Here is a 1,847-nt window from a genome sequence, read left to right on the forward strand (position 1 = left end):
TCTGTTGAAAACTCCAGTTTTATGTCTTTTACAAAACTCTCTGTCTCAGTGCAGTGGGCCAGGCTTGGGGCTCCCCGATCCATGGGGAGGGTGTGTGGCTTGCTTGTCACCTCCTCCAACCCTTATCTCACTTGGGAGCCCAGAGTCAGAATGGTTGGCTGGCCTTTGAACATGTTCTTCCTCTCCTTTTCCTTGCATGGTTACGTGGGGAGAAAGAAAAGCAAAGAGGAACAGTTGTCTCTTACATGGCTGGTGCTGTTGTAATTCTCTGTTGATTGCTGAGGCTCCCCAGGCTACAGCTTGCTGTGTGCACAGCTGGCTCTCTCATGCGGGCATATGTGAATTTGTTGGAAGGCCTGTGGAGGGCTTCCCTTCTGCATGGTCTCCTGAACCTGATCCCTTTGAAGCTCCTCAACTGGTGAGTGGTACTTTTCTGTGGGGTCCTGGTAAGGTGGTTCCAGTCCAGCTTTCTTCTAAGATGTCCACTTAACCATGGGAACCAAATACTGGAAGAACAAACTGTGATACTGAAATCACCTTCTTCTGTCTTTTGTCTCTTTTTCAATTCACTTTCCCTTGGCCCAGTTGGTACAGGGAAGATCAGGAATACCCTGCATAATGGAAACCAATTTCATGCTGGGACCCCAATATCTATTAGGGACTCTCTTAATTCCTGTTATTTTGCATGTGGGAAAGGGGCTTGATTTTACATCCCATTAGGTCAAAAATCTGTGGCTCTTGATGACCTCTCTCTTCCCTGTCTCCTTTCTTATTTTTTTCCATAGACGGGTAAAGGAAGTCAGAAAGCTAGAGTGATGTGAAGTCTACTTCAGCTGCCTTAGAAAGCCCTGAAGATTATAAGCCCCTATTGTTTTCAGTTCTTTTTAGAATATGGGGTACTTACATTCTTCCTGTTCTTAGCATTAAACATTAATCACCAATTTGGAGCAAAAGGAAAAGTCCTGTTTCAGATCCTTACCTGCTCTTTCATATTCCTATGGGCAGAAGCACCAGAGGAGATGTTAGAAAGAATAACAATGAAATAACAGAGCTGTATCTCTTTTCTGGAATCTCCCCAACCTCAGTCTCCCATCCCTTGACACCTTCCCTTGCACAATTTTGTTATGCAGATCGGTGGAAAGGGCCCACTTTCCAAGATGAAGCAGCCAGCTTGAATTCCAGTCTGACTGCTGCCTGAGCTCAGCAGTTGGCTATGACTTCACCTTTCCTTGACTCAGATAATCCATCTTGGGGAATGCAGATGAACCTACCTGCCCCTACTTATCTTTCAGGGATGTTGGAAGACAAATGAGATAATATCTGAAAACCCTTTGGAAGAAATGTGATGTATAAATCTAGAGNCAAAATTTATAGCTGTCATTTTATTATGTGTGAAAACACTTTTTAAAATTATTGTTGAATTAAAGTAATTATAGGGTCAATTTGTATAATCAGGATGGAAAGTCAAATAGAAGTTACCCTGAATAAGTGAGGAAAAGAATTGGTAATTTTAACCAGCATCAATAATTTGGAGAAGAAAACCATTGTAAAACTTTAATATTTTTTAAAAATAGTGATGTATGATCTATAATGATGCTTTGTGGTTTATGCCTCACTGAATCTTGGCTGCTTTTGCAAGGCACATGCATTATAATGAGCTGCTGTGTGAAATGACTGATGCTGTGAATACACATTGCATTTAATTGATGTAGCCAATGTCTGAAATAAATGTTCCTTGTAGTGTCAAGTGTAAACCTCTCTAGATTCTTCAACATGTACTGCCCACAACTGAGTGTAAAAGAAAGAATCTGAAAACTCCAAATACTGCTGAAAAAGAGGGCTGCAAA

The 1,847-nt window shown here is 41.5% G+C and overlaps 1 protein-coding gene across 1 annotated transcript in view; it reads left to right on the forward strand.

The window, feature by feature from the left end:
• The window catches only part of LOC103597129 (type II inositol 3,4-bisphosphate 4-phosphatase-like), a 66,727-nt gene extending 65,381 nt beyond the window's left edge, over window positions 1-1,346 (forward strand). The window contains exon 5 of the mRNA XM_008580926.1: window positions 1,293-1,346. Within this exon, the coding sequence (XP_008579148.1) occupies window positions 1,293-1,346 (54 nt within the window). The remainder of the gene's footprint in view (window positions 1-1,292) is intronic.
• Window positions 1,347-1,847: the final 501 nt, after the last annotated feature.

The sequence above is a fragment of the Galeopterus variegatus genome, unplaced genomic scaffold (assembly GCF_000696425.1).
Source record: "Galeopterus variegatus unplaced genomic scaffold, G_variegatus-3.0.2 Scaffold2205, whole genome shotgun sequence".
Lineage (NCBI taxonomy): Eukaryota > Metazoa > Chordata > Mammalia > Dermoptera > Cynocephalidae > Galeopterus > Galeopterus variegatus.